This window comes from Polypterus senegalus, chromosome 2 (genome assembly GCF_016835505.1).
Source record: "Polypterus senegalus isolate Bchr_013 chromosome 2, ASM1683550v1, whole genome shotgun sequence".
Taxonomy (NCBI): Eukaryota; Metazoa; Chordata; class Cladistia; order Polypteriformes; family Polypteridae; genus Polypterus; species Polypterus senegalus.
The window spans coordinates 57,126,443-57,142,890 of record NC_053155.1 but is presented as its reverse complement, the minus strand read 5'-3'; the positions used below and the strand labels follow the sequence as shown (position 1 = coordinate 57,142,890).

General features: G+C 36.8%; 1 protein-coding gene across 1 annotated transcript in view; it reads left to right on the top strand.

Annotated features, from left to right (window-relative positions):
- igsf3 (immunoglobulin superfamily, member 3) overlaps positions 1 to 16,448 on the top strand; it is a 350,930-nt gene that overhangs the window by 318,902 nt on the left and 15,580 nt on the right. The window contains exon 7 of the mRNA XM_039743746.1: positions 14,549 to 14,956. Within this exon, the coding sequence (XP_039599680.1) occupies positions 14,549 to 14,956 (408 nt within the window). The remainder of the gene's footprint in view (positions 1 to 14,548; positions 14,957 to 16,448) is intronic.

Sequence of the window (16,448 nt, the reverse complement as noted above, 5' to 3'; positions counted from 1 at the left end):
CCCCAAATAACATCTACTTTCATGATGGTCCCTGTTTAACACTTCATAGTGTGTATGTTTAGTTTCACTATTAAAGTTAATGCAACAGTTTTATTCCCTTTCAGAAACCAATTAAAATTCTTTCTACGCTAGAATGGGCATATACTGTGTAAATAAACATTTAAAATGCATAATGAATGGATATAGCAGTTAGCAAATTAAAACAAGGCAATTTTAAAAATACAGTTACTTACCGACTGAAAAACTGTGCTGTGCTTGGGTGATTACAGGATGTTGTGCCCTTTGTTACTCTTCTTGTCCACTTTCTTTGTAAACACTTCTCATTTAATAATGAGGCAAAAATAACCAAAATAAAAAGCCCAACACTATTGAACAGTGACAGCACCAAAATGCAACTCTGAAACATATGAGCGATTTTGATGTGGATAGTGACCTCTGGGGGCGGCACGGTGGCGCAGTGGTAGCGCTGCTGCCTCGCAGTTAGGAGATCCGGGTTCACTTCCCAGGTCCTCCCTGCGTGGAGTTTGCATGTTCTCCCCGTGTCTGCGTGGGTTTCCTCCGGGCGCTCCGGTTTCCTCCCACAATCCAAACACATGCAGGTTAGGTGGATTGGCGATTCTAAATTGGCCCTAGTGTGTGCTCGGTGTGTTTGTGTGTGTCCTGCGGAGGGTTTGCACCCTGCCCGGGATTGGTTCCTGCCTTGCGCCCTGTGTTGGCTGGGATTGGCTCCAGCAGACCCCCGTGACCATGTATTCAGATTCAGTGGGTTAGAAAATGGATGGATGGATGGATAGTGACGTCTGGATGCAAATATAACAGAGGAATTTTTGGGGAGAGTAATTATAAATACCGATGGATTGGTCAACAGTCAGTTGAAAGCCTGTAATGCATAGTAAAGTTGAACGTGCGCTGTGATGAATGGTTTTACCGTGGTACTGTAATTCCATTTCAGATCCATTAACACAGATACAGCACTAGTGGAAAAAAATACAGTATATCATTTGGTGTGCCCATTACCCGCTCCATGATGGTAGTATAATTGTATTGCTGCTGCATCATGGCTGAGGACTTCCTGCAGAGTAAATTTTTATTTTTTTGTTTTGTTCATATTCCAAAATTCCACTTCCTTGAAAATTATTTTCTTTTCTTTCATTCTTTGAATTATCCATTCCTTTATTTGCACATAACTTAATCACCACGTATATGTCAGTTGATAACTTTTCAGATAGCACATTATTGAAGAAACTTCTGTGTAAAATAATAAATATGAGTATTCTTGTTTAGAATATACAGTATGTGTAAATTTTTTTGCTTCATTGACAGTGATTTCTCTTTTTGCCCTGTATTATAAATTCTACTCAACTGAACAACCCTTTACTTTCTTATGACTCTGATTGCAGTAATTGCAAACTTACTCTGCCAGCTGTCAAATAAAATAAATAAAACCACCAGCCACATGCTCTTTTTCATACATGGAACAACATTTTTTATTGGTCACACCAAAATAAAGGATCCAATCCCTGGCCAGTGCCTGTCTGTTTGGAGTTTACTTGTTTTCTCTGTTTCGTCTGGAGTTTTCCCCAGGTACTTGAGTGTACCTCCCACACCCCAAAGGCACGCAGGTCTGGTTATTTTGTACTGTAGCGACTGAGCATTGGTCCAAGTTTCCCGTCTTCTGCTTATTACAGCTGGGATAGAGTTTAACCCTCAGGATCATACATTAGAAATAAGCATCTTCAGTAAACAACTGCCTAGATTGATAAACAGTTCTAAAATGAAATATGCAAAATACCAGTTTAAAAAAAAAGTAAAAAAATCACATTGCAATGAAGTCATTCAGTGTTTAAAAGACATGAATATTGACATCTTCACATTGTGTACAGGTGACTGTTGCTCTCATTTATGACAAGTCTTTGATTTCTTTAAATATTATGATTGAACCCATTTTTTAAAATAATATCTATTGTTTCCACAAGGTGTCCTTGGAGACGTGATTTAATTTTAAGTTTGTGGAAAGTAATAATATAATGTGTGAAAATATCTGAATATGTCTGAAGATGTTTAAAATTGTCATTAAATCCCTGCATAATCTTTTCTAATCTGCAGTAAGCAAACTTTCCTTCGTCTTTCTCTTATAAATAATTTCTCAGGAACTTTACAGGTCTAGCACAATTGTTTCCATTATTTGTGTAACTGTGATGCAGGTAATTGGTACAAGTCACATAGTGAGTAAGTATGGGAAACTAAAGCCATAAGTCTGTACAGTCTGTAGCTTCAAGAAGAAGAAGAAGAAAAATCCCTATGCCATTGAAACATGGGAGCCTTTAATGCACTTAATTGTTCTTCCTTGTGTAGATAATCTGTTCCACGGCATATGTACCTTTGTGAGTGTGTGTCGGTGTGTATATTTCATGTGCAATGGATTCAGAAAGTATTTAGACCCTATCACTTTCTGCACACTTTATTGTTTTGTAAATATAATTTTAAATAGATAAATTTGCTATTTTTGCTCATCAATCTACACTCAATAATGATAAAGTGAAAGCATGTTTTCACAAAGGTGTGCAAATTTATTAATCAAAAACTGAAATCTCTCATTCATATTCATATACGTATTCAGACCCTTTGTTGTGGCACTCAGTTATCATCAGGAGCCTACTGTTTGCTATAATTATCCTTGAGATATGTCTAGAACTTGATTATAGTCCACCTGTGGCAAACTGAATTGATTGGACATCATTAAATAAGGCACCCACCTGTGTATATAAGTTCTCACAACTGACGCTGCATGTCAGGACAAAAATGAAGCCACAAACTCCAAGGAATTTTCCACAGACAATCACTCCATAGATCAGGGCAAGGGTATAAAACCATTTGTAAAGCTTTGAGTGTTCCATTTTACAATTTTAAAAGACCACTTTACTCCAGGGAAGACATTTGGAACCACCAGGACTCTTCCTAGAGTTGGCTGTTCAGCCAAACCAGGTGAAAAGGGTATTGGTCAGGGGGGAGACCAAGAACCCAGTGGTCGGTCTCACAGAGCTCTAGAAGTCCTTTGCTGAGGGAGGAGAACCCATTGGAAAGGATGACCTTCTCAGTTGCACTCCATCAACCAGGCGTTTGTGGTAGACAGAAGTCTCTCCTGAATTAAAGGCATGTGACAGTTTAAAGGATTCATAAGAGCATGAGGGACATTCTGTGGTCTGATGAAACAAAAATCAACCTCTTGAAGTTTACACACACTTCCCATCCAATCTAACAGAGCTTGAGAGGTTCTATCAGGAAGAATGGGATAAACTGACCAAATCTAGCTGAGCAAAGGATATAGAAACTTATTCAAAAAGACTTGACACTCTAATTGCTGCAAAAAGAGCTTCTACAAAGTAACAAATTAAGGGTCTGAATACTTGAAAAGGAAAAGAGATTTCAGTTATTGATTTTTGAAAGGCAGATGATAGATTGAGAGAAGAGATTCACAAAGGTGGAAATGAAGGTAGAGATTATGAAGCCAAGAGGGAAGCGAAAGAAGACATATTTAGAGGTAGTGTCAGATGATGTGAAAACAGTGGGTTTCACTTTAAAGAGTGGCCATGAGAATGGTTGAAGAAGATCTGGGTGGAAACCAGCTAATCTGGATAAATCAGGAGTATGACTGTGAAAATGTGTGTGTAATGCTATAAATTGGATAGATGGATAGATTATATATCATTTTTTTCAGCATGGTGGTAAAAGTGTACACATTATTGCATACTAACAGTGCTTGAAGTGGAACCAGTTTATTGTACTCTTTATGGTAGTAGTGATCTGCCATGAAGACTGAGTTACTAAAACTCCGTGGTACACTACAAAAATGTGCTGGAACACTGAAACATAGATTGCCTCGATACAATGACAATCAATTGAAGTGCAGTTAGGATTCCCCATGAAGACTTCTGAAGTGGTGCCTGTACTCTGTGTTGAAACTGGAAGAGGTTAACCGATACTGTGTACCGGTGAGTACCAGCCCACCTCAAGTACTTGCTGTTTCATTAGTATATTGTAGACTTTTGCCATTTTGTTCTTTGATTGTCTTATTGTTAGCAGCACTCACTTGCCCATGTATTTTAAGGAAGTGGACTGTATACTGTATACTATTATTTATGCAGTGAAAAATTTGAAACTCCTTACACAGGGCAAGTCATTCTTGAAAATGTCTCAGTGCTGTGTAGATTAGGTTTGACTTCAGTTAATTGGTTGCTGTTTGCTTTTGACTTTTGTGTGTTTTTTTTTATTTTACGCCATTGAGAAATAACAGTTTTGTAGAAAATCTTAGCTGGTTACTTTGAAACTGCTTACATTTACTGTCACTCTGTTTGTTCAATCAATGCTTTCTTTCTTCTACTAGCTAATCTACACACATTTAATTGACTGGATAGTTTCAGGCTATAATAGCCTTTTCGGCTATTTGCTTCATTGAGCTGGATTGCTTTTCTAAATGTATAGTTCAGCTCAGTATCACTTCTGGGGTATTTTCATTTTCCATTATAGACATGCCATCAAATGAGAAAGTGTATATGCCTGTTGTTACAAGAATATCTATGATGTGACATGTTTAGCTAAATGCAATCTAACGATAAATTTCAAGTAAAAATTGACTGTACAGTGACATTTTTACAATAGACCTTGCATTTATCAAACTAAGCAACAGCTTTTATTTTGTAGGGCTTTTATATAGTGAACATGTTCCTCGACAGAGTTTGTGCAATTATATAGCTCTAATACAAATTTGGGCAAATTTGTTGTGGTACTTTTACAGCTCATTAAAAAAGTACTGTATACCTCCTGAAAAGTGATTAAATGAAAAGCCATTGCCCCATGTATACCTGCATGCCTTTGATATGTCACCGAATAAAGCAAAGTAAGTTGCATATTCTATGAAGACATTCTAAAATAGCCTGAACACATTTGTTGGTACCCCTAGAAGACATCATAAACAATTGGATTAGAATCATTTTTTTCAAACTAGCTGTTTTCTTTAATTAGTATCACACCTCTCTCTCCGATCCTGCAACCAGTCATTCAGGTAATTTAAATGGAGAAATTAGTCACTCTGCTGTTTTCATCATGTGTCCCACTCTGAACTGGGACCAGAAAAAGCAAAGAAGAGAGTTGTCTGATGAGATCAGAAAGAAAAATTATAGACAAGCAATTTAAAGGCAAAGGCTGTAGGCTGTAAGACCATCTCCAAGAAGCTTGCAAAAATTAAGAAGCTTAAGGTCCATAAGACTGTAGCCAGAAGGATAATGAGAATGGTAGATGAAAAGCCAACAAGAGCTTCTAAAGAGATATGGGCCGACTCCAAGGTCAAGTTCCATCTTTGTCCAGACACACCATTTGTCTCTTTCTGAGAGACAGTGAGCTAAATGGAAGAAGACCCAGAAGGGCCATACTGGTATTTGCTTGCTGACAAGCCAAAGTCCTTTGGACAGATGAGTCAAAATGGGAGCTTTTGGCAAGTCACATCAGCTCCGTGTCCACAGGAAAAAAATAAGCGTTCAAAGAAATGAATGCCATGCTTATTATGAAACTTGGAGGAGGCTTAGTTATGTTTTGGGACTGCTTTGCTGCGTCTGGCACAGGGTGCTTTGAGTTTGTGCAGGGAACAGTGAAATCTCAAGACTATCAAGACATTCTGAAACAAAACGTACTGCTCGGTGTCAGAAAGCTCTGTCTCAATCACAGGTCATGGACCCTCCAACAGGATAATGACCCAAAACACACAGCTAAAAGCAAACGAAAATGACTAATAACAAAACATTGGACTGTTCTGAAGTGGCCTTCTATGAGCCTTGATTTGAATCCAATCAAACATCTTGCAGTCTGGAGAAGGTCCCTTCAAACCTGACACAGCTAGAGCAGTTTGCTCAGGAAGAGTGGGCCAAACTACCTGTTGAAAGGTACAGATGCTCATTGAGAACTCCAGGAATCGCTTGTTTGCAGTGATTGCATTTAAACGTTGTGCAACAAATATTGGGTTAAGGGTCCCATTATTTTTGCCTGTGCCTTTTTCTTTGTATTATTATTTACAATATTCTGTTGAATAAAAACTCTAAAGCAAAGTCTGATTTTTGTTAAATACAAAATAAATAATGATGGTTGCCTATTACTTTTGTCAGTTTCAAGTTATTTCAGAGACAATTGTGAGACTTTCTTTTTTCATGGAGGAGAACCAACAAATTTTTCCACATCCAATAAAGGTTTGAACATTCGCAAACCTGCCTAAATTCAAAGTTGTCGGGGGCTGGACCATACTGTATCTCACCTGTACTGGCCAAGGCACCAGTACATCACCAGTATAATTGGAAACTGGCAGTCAATCAAACCAGCATGTTTTGGAGGTGTACAAAGAAAAACTGGAGTGCCTGGAGGAAGAGACACAAAGATCAAGCAAAAATATGCTAACTTCACAAAGATGACATCCTGTTGGTGGGTTCAAAACCAGAAAACTGGATCCATGATATGACAGTACTGCTTATTGTACCACTGTGTCACCCATCTAGTAATTCATATTTTTAATTTTTTTTTTGATAAAAGAGAGAGAGAGAGATATACAGTCATATGAAAAAATTTGGGAACTCCTCTCAGCCTGCATAATAATTTACTCTACTTTCAACAAAAAAAAAAGATAACAGTGGTATGTCTTTCATTTCCTAGGAACATCTCCAAGCAAAGATTTTATAGTGAAGCAGTATTTAGTTGTATGAAATTAAATCAGATGTGAAAAACTGGCTGCGCAAAACTTTGGATCCCCGTGTCATTTTGCTGATTTGAATGCATGTCACTGCTCAATACTGATTACTTGCAACACCAAATTGGTTGGATTAGCTCGTTAAGCCTTGAACTTCATAGACTGCTGTGCCCAATCATGAGAAAAGGTTTCAGGTGGTCAATTGCAAGTTGTGCTTCCCTTTAACTCTCCTCTGAAGAGGGACAACATGGGATCCTCAAAGCAACTATCAAAAGATCTGAAAACAAAGATTGTTCAGTATAATGGTTTAGGGGAAGGCTACAAAAAGCTATCTGAGAGATTTAAACTGTCAGTTTTAACTGTAAGGAATGTAATCAGGAAATGGAAGGCCACAGGCACAGTTGCTGTTAAACCCAGCAGGTCTGGCAGGCCAAGAAAAATACAGGAGCAACATATGCACAGGATTGTGAGAATGGTTACAGACAACCCACAGATCACCTCCAAAGACCTGCAAGAACATCTTGCTGCTTTGTACAATTCAGCACAATTTGCACAAAGATCATCTGTATGGCAAAGTGATGTGAAAGAAGCCCTTTCTGCACTCACTGCACAAACAGAGTCACTTGTTGTATGCAAATGCTCATTCAGACAAACCAGATTAATTTTGGAACAAATTTCTTTTGTTCATAACAAAAAACGCTTTGCATGGCGGAAGAAGAACACTGCATTCCAAAAAAAAAAAACACCTGCTACCTACTGTCAAATTTGGTGAAGGTTCCATCATGCTGTGGGGCTGTGTGGCTAGTTCAGGGACTGGGGCCCTTTTAAAGTCGAGAGTCGGATGAATTCAACCCAATATCAACAAATTCTTCAGGATAATGTTCAAGCATCAGTCATAAAGTTAAAGTTATGCAGGGGTTGGACATTACAACAAGACAATGACCCAAAACACAGTTCGAAATCTAAAAAGGTATTCATGAAGAGGGAGAAGTACAATGTTCTGGAATGGCTGTCACAGTCCACTGACTTGAATATCATCGAAAATCTATGGGATGATTTGAAGCAGGCTGTCCATGCTTGGCAGCCATCAGATTTAACTGAACTGGAGAGATTTTGTATGTAAGAATGGTCAAAAATTCCTCCATCCAGAATCCAGACACTCATCAAAGTCTATAGGAGGCGTCTAGAGGCTGTTATATTTGCAAAAGGAGGCTTAACTAAGTATTGATGTAATATCTCTGTTGGGGTGCCCAAAATGCCTGTCTAACTTTGTTATGATGCATATTTCATATTTTCTGTTAATCCAATAAACTTAATGTCCCTGCTAAAATACTATTGTTTCCATAAGGCATGTCATATATTAAAAGGAAGTTGCTACTTTAAAAGCTCAGCCAATGATAAACAAAAATCCAAAGAATTAAGAGGGCTTCCCAAACTTTTTCATATGATTGTATATACTAAGTATGTACTATACTTTGCTCCCTGCTCGCTTTGCTTGCCACCCCCCCCAGCCTGCGTGTCACGCAAGCCACTTCACATTTCTGCCGCTCGCATATGTGGATTTCACTTTAACCAAATGACAAATCTTTTAATTCTTGCATATACGCCTCTTCATTGGGAAGAAACGCTGCTTTTCCCTGATGGCAATATGAATTAGACGATTTACAAATCTGCGACTTAAAGTTTAAAGCCAAACAATATCTACATACTTCTGTTATATCACCTATGTCCATATATTAGATCTCTTTTTGCTGTTCCGTTATTTCACCGAGTAATAATTTCCATGTGTTAGCGCTAATGCGATCTTTACTATCAGTTTTTTGAGGCTTTCAAATTTTAGTACATTCATAATGTCTCATCACATTAAAGTTCAATAAATTCTGAAAAGAATACCAAACATATATTATGTAGGTTTTAAAATAAGCCTGATTTAAAGCATTACTAAAATGTTACATAAAATTGTTGCACAAATTCATTGCACTTTTAGGCTTAGGATATATAGAGATATATATATATATATATATATATATATATATATATATATATATATATATATATATATATATTTAAATTCATGTTAGTTGACCTTGTTATTATGTTGCATTGTGAGTTATCCCCAGCTCCTTCAACTTTTGTATTGAAAACAGCAGTTTCACAAAATGGATGAGTGATCATCACTGTATCTGAGTCGTAAGGTGGGATCCACAGCTACAGATCTTCACAGACTATCTTCCAAAAACAAGATAAAGATACAGTTCATCATTTTTTTCATGATTCAGCCTAATCACCTCAATTGTACTTAATTATAGTAGAAATGCAGGATTAAAGTACAAGTCCCAACACTTACAGTAGGCAATTCCACCTCTCATTTTTACTGTACTGACATGACATAAGCATATTGCAACATTAAAAAAGTGTAAAAAGGGGCTTTTGACATCTTAACCATCTAGGAAAATGATTGTTAGACCTTTCTTTTAAATTCCAGTCACACCCAAGCATTTCATTACAATTTATTCAATATCAGTATTTCCCAAAATGTAGTATATATATATATATATATATATATATATATATAGATATAGATATAGATATAGATATAGATATATATGATATATATATATAGATAGATAGATAGATAGATAGATAGATAGATATATATATATATATATATATATATATATATATATATATATATATATATATATATATATATATATATATATTGACTAAGAATATAGACTAGACCCCCCTACTTTAGGCTTTAGGTTTGGTTTCTACCATTGACAAACTCTGTGACCTGGAGAAAATCACTTGACCTGAATGCAAGTGGAGATCAAGCAGGTTAACTCTCTAAGGAAAAATGGGTTGTCTGTCAACTTATCGCACACACCGAGTGTTACCACTGCTCTACTGCTTTCTCCATTTTCTGAATAGATGGATTATATATAATAATACATTGATAGATGGTGTAAATTGATTAAAGGCAGATTCACCTCCTTGGTGCAGGCCTGGAGCCCTTCTTAACTGATGTGCTACAGAAATACTTGTGTATTCTTGAAGTCTTGTATTGATCTTTTGTGTAAAGATGGTTATATTATGACACCTGCTGCACTGACAATACTAAGCTTTGAAGCCAGAACTGAACTTTAGGAATGCCAGTACCTTGCAACACAACTGAACAAAGTAACAGGTTTCAGCTGTGCTAATGCAATTACAAAGGTTTCTCTAATAACCAATTAGCATGTAAACATGAATAAAGATGGAAAAGCTAAGGGAGTACGATGAAAGAATTGCTGCTGAAAATGGAGCTGTGCACCATATGTGAATAATAAATAATTTTGGGCAGTGATAGCCATAATGTGCGCTAGTATTACAATGGCTGCATTTAAATCCATTTATTGGTATCTTTATAATAAAAGGTATTGTTTTCTATCAAAAACAAAAACATTTTCTTGGTGACCACAAACATTTGAATGTGTGTGTGTGTGTGTGTGTGCATGCAAATGGAGAACAGTAGCTGTAGATGGAATGGCAGCAGTACACACCAGCAGCAGTATACCAAAGGAAGTTTGTTTTAGTTTTATATTCTAAAGACAAAATACTGTGGGAAATCATCGTTACTTTTTTTGAGGTCAATGGTTGTATTTATTGTAGTGTTGTAAGATTTAATGAGCAAATAACTCTGTGTTTTTTTTGTCTGATTTTAAGAACTGTATTGTATGTGTTTGTGTGTACTGTATGTCACTATATACATAAACATGCACTGTAATGATGATTATACTGTGTATATGTTATGTTTACGTGTATTAATTAGTAATACCAAATATTCATACTTTTTTTCACCTTTATTGATGCTTGAACTACGTGCATCCTATATGCAGCTTTTGTGTTGTTTTTTCACTGTATATTTATACATTTCTATCATTTCATCATTATGCTGAGTAGCAAATCATTTTTTTCTGTTCACCTCTGATAGTTCAGGCTTTTTAATGTTTTTATTCTGACTTTTCTGTTTTGTAATTAACAATTTAGCTGTAAGTGTAGGGCCCTAAAACACCAACAGATGCCTTTTTCATCTCCGCACAGACTGCTAAATGTATGGTCATTTATGTCACATGCAATGAATATGCTTTTTAATCTTTTCTATGCACAAGTCTCAACATAATGATTCAATTAAACTTTTGAACTTGGTTGGTTTTGTATGCAGAGAGTACATTGTTGTGTATAATTCCGCATGATCGCAGGGCTTTATTGTGGTTATCCATCATAACATTGTTGAAGCAACAGAAAACAGGGAGTCCTGTAAAAAATAATTGTCTCAATTTTAAGTGAAACTTTTAATCTCTTGTGTAGGTGATGAATGTTGTTTCCACAAAAACTCAAATAAAGGTCACTCGAGTCAAAATCTTGGAGTTGAAAAGAAACTGATTTAACTTTTCATCATCCATCTGCAGTAGTAAGTTATAAGAGATCGTGAGGGTCACCCTCTGCTTTTGTATTTTTGTCAATTTCAAATTCTACAGGCAATATTGCTACTGAAGACTGTGATAGCTTTAGCCCACCTGTCTCCAGGCTTCAATAATTTTATAAATATCCTCAGACTTCAGAGTTATGGCCACTATAAATATAAAAGGTGGATTTCTTTGAAAATTGTTTTGAAAGGTTCCAGCTGTGCAGTGCTGACCTGGATAAAGTGTGTTCAACAGTGCTTGGTGGAATGAATGGACTTTTCATTTGCAATTTAATAAAACTGAATAAGTTAATATATACTTTGTAGAATGAAGCATAAAGTATGATTCACTAAAATCTCAATGTACTATACAGCAGAGCATAGAAACACAACTTACGTATGTATGGGATATATACAATTCTTCAAATGTTTTTCCTTTTTTCTTCACAGGGTTCTCTAGTTTTCCTCTCACATCCTAACGCGTTGATTTTAGTTCAGTTAGCAGTGTTAAAGTGCTTGTGTCCTCCTTTGTTCAATGTAGATTGCTTTAGTGTACCTCACGCCAACTTGGTATGGAAGAAGTGGGAACAGACAGGATGGATGGAAGCTGGCAAACAAATGCCTAGTACTGTACTTAGAATTTTGAAATGATATGGTGGCAGTGTCTCATTTGTGATTTCTCCAATCCACTCCAAGTTGTCATTCTAACAGCAGGGGAGTTTGAAAAGGAAAGACTCACTAACAGCCAGTCAACATGATTTCACATTTGGTAGATAACAACATGAACAGCCTTGCCAGAAGGAGTACATTGTCTGCAAATAACAAATATTCAAACTCTTCGGCCAGCATTAAGCAGGTAGTTTCTGAGGAAAACGAGTTACTATTTTCACAACTTATTTTCCTTCATACCCAATTATCTTTATATTGTAGGAGAACAGCAGGATTTGATCATTTAAGGCCTTCCATCTAAGATTTACATCATTTGCTCAAACAGTCAAGACCATTAATTGCTGTATTTTTGTACTATTTTGTACTAATGCCCAATGCATTAAATTTGATTTAGTAAACTTCATGTAAATAAAACATTGGTGCGAACATACAGCATAAGAACAACAGTAATTCACAAGATTTTTTTTAAGCATTCATCATATTACTACGGAAGGTTTCGAGGACAAGATGTTAAGTTCACAACCTCTCAGCTTGGGGGTAGTTACTGTTCTATGTAGGTCTAATCCATGTAAATTGGAAATAAAAAGAAAATGTACAGAATTTGACTGGTCTGAATGGTAAAGTGGATCAACACTGGCAAGATGACAACCAACGATTTTCGAGGGCAGTTCACACCACTTCTCAACAGACATTCTGCTGTACCATACAGTAATGGAAAAGGTAGAACAATATCCAATAATGGACTTTTACAAAGGAGAGCTGTTGGTCCCTATGGTCCTTAGTTTGTATTACCATCTGAGAAAGGTGCTGCTGTATCCTTATGGCATAAAGGAGCTGATGTAGTTGATTTGGCAAGTGTGTGTCAGAGGGTGATGTTGAAGAAAGCTGATCACACACACCTGTTGTATGCAGAAGTTTCCTTCAGTAAATCACAGAGGATAAACACTCCAGCAATTCCTTTCTTCTGAGTGCCTTTTGGCTTTTTATTAAGAAATATTGGAGATAATAAAAGTTGTAGAGGTATAAATGTATTTATTATATGTATTTTGTTTTAGGTAAAAACTCAAGTCAAACTGTTAAAAGCCAGTTAACAATATAAAGTTTTTTTTTTAATTATGTAAATATTTCACAATATTTGTGTAACGTTTAGCCTCTGTTTGGTATTGAATGCAGCTGAGAGGACAAATTTCATGTTTTCTTTGGTAAACTTAATTAACTAAAAACCCTAAACCATAAAGTTTTGAGTTGTCATGTTAAATGGATACAAGTAATTGTACCTGCCAACGTAAAAATCTCAATTAGACATTACTGAAGTTTTAACTTTCATTGCTCTCTTTGAAACTTAATTAGACTTATCCTTTAAGGATTAAATGGTGGAGCAAGTGTGGAAATGGTTGTAAATAATGTCTTAAAGTATTTGATTTTGAGGAGGCGGTGTTCTTGTGTAAACTGATTACCAATAAAGTTGAATTTATAAATTTAAATGTGGGTCTGTTGATTTTTGCCTGTTTTGTTTTTTTGAACCCACTTTTTAATTTCAGATTAACAGGCTAACCTGGCAAAGTCAGATTCATACAGAACTCAAGTACTGATTGGGATGCCAAACAATCCCAGGGCCTATATATACAAGAGTAAATCAAAATGTAATGACAATTTGAAAATTGTAAGCACAATGAATAGAAACTGATGCACTACAACATGTTTGCATTGGCTTATGGGTAGTTTGGACACAAACAGTGCAATGCTCTACAATTAGTCTAGTAGAAGGTCAAATGAACACTGGTGCTTTGCTGTGGGATTACATCATTATTGACATCCTACAGTGAGATTTCTTTGTGCAGAACAATTGAAACCTGCCAAAAGTCACAGAAGAATGTTGCTTTGCGCAGGTCAATAAGCTGTTTGGGTACCCATCTTGCGCAAACTTTACGGTACCCCAAATTATCATGCACCATGGCATGTGTAGATCCACATAGCTAATAACTAAATGTGCAGCAACAGTGAACAATGTAATGCATCAGTCTTCTCTAATGAAGGCATATGCCATGTTGATGGTCGACCAGATCAAGCTTTGTCAGTTATACTTGTTCTTCCTACTTTAAACCTTTCTCCACATTCATTAACTTTTCCTTTTACTTCAATGCTGAGCCAACATCCTTTGAATTTTGACAGGTTTCTCTCCCTCTGCCCAAACAAATCTCAGTACAGTGTGTTGTTCAACAATGGTGCAATCCTGCAGCTCAGCATCCCTGTTCACTTGATCTTGTCTTCAATTAGGCTAGCACCAGAGCACTGTGCTGTGCATGTTCAAACTACCCATATGTCAGCTTCTATCCATTGCAGTTACCACATCATTTCCAAATTGCCTTTACTTTTGTGGTTTATCCTCGTATATGTAAGCATGCTGGGCAATTTTAGAGACACTAATTAAGCTAAAAGCATGTCTCAGAAGGGGGGCCAAAATCCACACAAATACGCAGAAAACCAGAACCAACAACCTCCACAAATTCTGTAATTAATTCGGAGGCTCTATGGTTTGCGAGTTAACATCTAGATGTCAGTTTTGTAAAACAGAATTTTGTATAGAAGTGAAAATAAAAGATTATTCAGTTTGAAATGGAACATCAAGCAATTTACCAAGTTGACGATTTTCTTTTAATTGAAACCGATTTATGATGTTTATTTTCTTCTCCTTTTTTCAGCCAGTAAACTTCGAGTCAACAAAACAGCCAGAAGCCTTATGTTTGTGGAGGACAGTCGTGTGCCCCTCAACTGCACAATAACATCACAGACATCTCCAGATTCCCAGTATACAGTTCTGTGGTACTCAAAGAAAACTGGCGAGACGGAGGCCGAGCTCCTCCTCAAACTCAACCACAACTCTGCATTTGAGTACGGCACATACGCGGAAGAGGAGCGACTGAAGAGCCGCGTGCAGTCAGAGCGTCTCTCCCCTCAGCTCTACAGCCTCACTCTTCACCAGGCGGAGCTGAGCGACAGTGGAACGTACTATTGCCAAGTGGAGGAATGGCTTCTGGATCCTAACAATGTTTGGTACAAACTTGCTGAGGAATCCTCAGGCATCACAAATGTCACCATTAAACAACCAGGTACATTTTTCAGATTCATCTGTTTTGAATGTTGTAGAAAAACACAATTAATTATTTTTGGGGTATAGAAAATTTCTAGTCAATCTATATTTTTAATTAATTGTTTCAAATAAACATCCCAGGATTCTTTGTATCCAAACACACCACAAAATACTGTAAATGCATTAAGACTGCATCTCTCGTATTTGGTTTTTCTCAAGTGGGATGAGTATAAACAGATCAAAAACAATATTTTCTGCAGCTGTAATTGATAGGGCAAGAATGAAAAAGTTAGACTCAGAACAGATGAGATAGAAGTGGAGTTTTTTAACACCTGGGACCAATGATTAAAAGGGACAAACGGTTTCAGGTAGAAAAAGACAGAAAACTGGAGCAAGATGAAAACATTACAAAAGCATAGCTGCCAAGATAAGAGCAACAAAATATAAAATGGTAGTGAGACCAAAAAAAAAATGATATAGGACAGAAAAGAACCAGAAGAGAGAATGAAGAAAACTAAGCTCAAGAGTTGTGAGGAATGGACAAAATGGATCATACTTAAAAATGAAAAGGATATATTGGAGAAGGTTGGAGAGAGGACTCTAATGTCCTATCAAGACAAAAGGTAAACAGTGTGCTAGGGAGAATACTAGAGCGAGAGTTGACAGGAGAAAGAAGGAGAAGGAGACCAAAGCCTAGATGGATGAAGGAAACATAGAAAGGTATGCAGGAGAGATAATAGGAGAGACTGCAATGGAAAAGAGAGCTACATCTCCACTACATAGAACCCAAATAAGATAGATAGAATGTTATTTTTTTTCCCGGGGGAAATTTGACTGTTTACAGAAGCTCTTTAAATAAATACACACACTTTGGTGTGAGCACACACTGGAGTTACTATAAAGTAAGAAAAATACTGACTTGACTCTCACTGTCCCAGGGAGACATTATGCAGGTGTCTTTACTGTCGATATAAAGGAGTCCCAATACTGTTTCTTGACACACTTCTGCCGAATAATTTGTTGGCTGAACGTTCTCAGTGTTAGTTTCTCTCTTCTGTTTCTTTTTCCGGTTTTCTATGGTGGCGACCTGACCCACCACCACCTAATCAAACCACCATGATGTCCCTACATTGATAAATTAAAGGCCAGAAGTCCACATGACCGTCATCATCAAGTCCTTCCATGAGAACCCTGAATACAATGAGGACTGATCATTTATGTTAGGTAGAATGCCCAGAGGGGGCTGGGCGGTCTCATGGCCTGGAACCCCTGCAGATTTTATTTTTTTTCCAGCCGTCTGGAGTTTTTTTTGTTTTTTCTGTCCTCCCTGGCCATTGGACCTTACTTTTATTCTATGTTAATTAGTGTTTTCTGATTTTAATTCTTACTTGGCCTTTTTTCTCTTTCTTCATCATGTAAAGCACTTTCAGCTACATTACGTGTATGAAATATAAGTAAATGTTGTTGTTGTTAGTTTGTCATGGAGAAGATGTGCAGCATTGTTCATAATG